General features: G+C 36.1%; 1 protein-coding gene across 1 annotated transcript; it reads left to right on the forward strand.

Annotated features, from left to right (window-relative positions):
- The first annotated feature begins 1,402 nt into the window (after window positions 1-1,402).
- RPL39L (ribosomal protein L39 like) lies at window positions 1,403-1,619 on the forward strand. Its single transcript, XM_006765875.2, has one exon. The coding sequence runs from the start codon at window positions 1,452-1,454 to the stop codon at window positions 1,605-1,607; it is 156 nt and encodes a 51-aa protein (XP_006765938.1). The 5' UTR covers window positions 1,403-1,451; the 3' UTR covers window positions 1,608-1,619.
- Window positions 1,620-2,303: the final 684 nt, after the last annotated feature.

Genomic DNA, 2,303 nt, shown 5'->3' on the forward strand with positions numbered 1-2,303 from the left:
TTAGGCTGGTTAATTATTGTTGTTTTGCAATATCCCTGGACTCTTACCACTAGATGCCAGTAGCCCAAGCCCCACACCCTTGTTAAGACCAAAATTACTCCAGATATTGCCAAATGTCAACCAGGAGGCAACAGTCCCTAACTGGGAACTACTGCTACAGTGGACAGAATAGCAATACAATGTGAAACTTTGACTATCAAAGAGCTAGGTCACTTTTTAAAAAATAGATGATAGGTATCAACATACTATAATATTTAATTCCATTCAACATTTAAGAGTGATAGATATTGTAAAATGACATTTTATGATGTATTGGAAACTACATTATTCGCCTTTAACTTAAACTTTTTGGGAAACAAATTTGGATGTTAGCTTATAATCTACTAGCCAATACCCAAAAGTATTCTGTAGTTTATAGGATATGTGGTTAGTGTACATTAACATTAACTTACTGACCTTTTTCCAAACCCTAATAAAGTACTTTAGAATAATCTTGCCAGAGGCTAAAACCAACAGTAATTAGCATATTATGCAAAAAGACCCATTGGAAGGCCAATGGACTTTGATATTCAGCAGGGCTGAAAATCAGCATAATATTGGCCTGCAGTGGGCTCAGTGGCTGGAGGCAATTCCCTAACCTGATAATCCTTTTACCATTAACCAAACTTTACCTTTGATATGCCTGTATGCATTCCTAAAGGGCAAATGTGTATTCAAGTGAATAAAAGCTGACAGGTCCAGGGTTTCAGTGAACTTCTCCACTAGAGAGAGGTTTCCACCTGGGCCCCCATGCCTTCTAAATCCATATTTCTTGTCTAGTGTTTTCATTTGTGTGCAGCCCTTTCTTCATATCCTGAACACTAGCCATAAATGGATGCAGCAAATCTGAGTTTATCTCATATAGCTCTATGCCTACCCACCACCCCACTTGGGAATGCATTAAGCTCCTGAAGATTATCTTTCTTGATAAGTTTAGAAAATCTAACTGAAAAGAATATCAGGGCTTTTATATAAATGTAAAATATTTAGATAAAAAAGCAAATGTTTTTCAAAACTCAGTATGTATAGGCTAATAACCTTTTTTACTTCCATTTTTCAAATGATGCCTATACAATTGCAAGGATTTGGAAGTTGAGAATAGTTTAAGAACTCCAAAGACTTTTTCCATACACAGACAGTGCCACCCTTAATCCTGCTACTAACAATCTAAATAGCCCCTCACTATGTCCCAACTATCACAGCTTAATCAGTTTATTGGCAAGTATGCTAATAGACCAATCATTCTAACTATAAATGTAAAAATGTATGTAGTGCTTTTATTGTTTTAAAGCATTTCTACATAAATTATCTCATATTAATTGAACACATCTATAGGACAGGTACAAAAGATGCTAAAGATAAGAAGTCGCTTTCTCCGTCATCGTGGTGCGCGCGTTTGCCTCTGCCTCACCATGTCTTCCCACAAGACTTTCAGGATCAAGAGGTTCCTGGCCAAGAAACAAAAGCAGAATCGGCCCATTCCCCAATGGATTCGGATGAAAACTGGTAATAAAATCAGGTACAACTCGAAGAGGAGACATTGGAGAAGAACCAAACTGGGCCTATGAGAAATCACACATGAGACATGACCCACATATTTATGCTGTATCCAGGTTGCCTACACCCTTAAATGATTGAAAAGATGCTACTGTCTGGACATTTGGGGCATTTTAATTGTAAGATTAATGAACTTGTGATTTTGCTCTGTTGATTTTTCCCTCCTGAAATAGAAGGTTGATTCAGTAATAAATATGAGATCTTTAAAAAACTAAATAAATAAAGATAAGAAGTCTACTGTTTAGTAATAAACTTGCCAACCTTTCAACAGCATCAGCCCTGACATTTCCAGATCAATCATATTAAACTCTATTGTTCTAAAAATTCTCATTTGAGATTCTGCTCAGAACTTTACATTGTATGGAGTTTTGGGATGCTTGAAGGCAAGAAACCAAATTTCTGCCAAAGGTGGACGTCCTTAGTTGTAACAGCGAAATTTATTTAAGTCATTTTGACAACTAAATCTTCCAATTTGTCTGTATTTAATGCAACAGCATTTAAAACTCACTTCTATATTAAATTGTCCAAAGCTTTCTTTCAAAGTTTGAGTTCTTATATCATGAAGGACAAAATATTAACTTCAACAGGACTTCTCATGACAATGGCTCATTTACAAACAGCTGTAGAGAAAAGTGAATTTGACAGTGTTTCTCATTAGGCCCCTGTAGAGCTGGTCTATACATGCCAATTACTAGGGTCTCCTAAAA

The sequence above is a fragment of the Myotis davidii genome, unplaced genomic scaffold (genome assembly GCF_000327345.1).
Source record: "Myotis davidii unplaced genomic scaffold, ASM32734v1 scaffold640, whole genome shotgun sequence".
NCBI lineage: Eukaryota > Metazoa > Chordata > Mammalia > Chiroptera > Vespertilionidae > Myotis > Myotis davidii.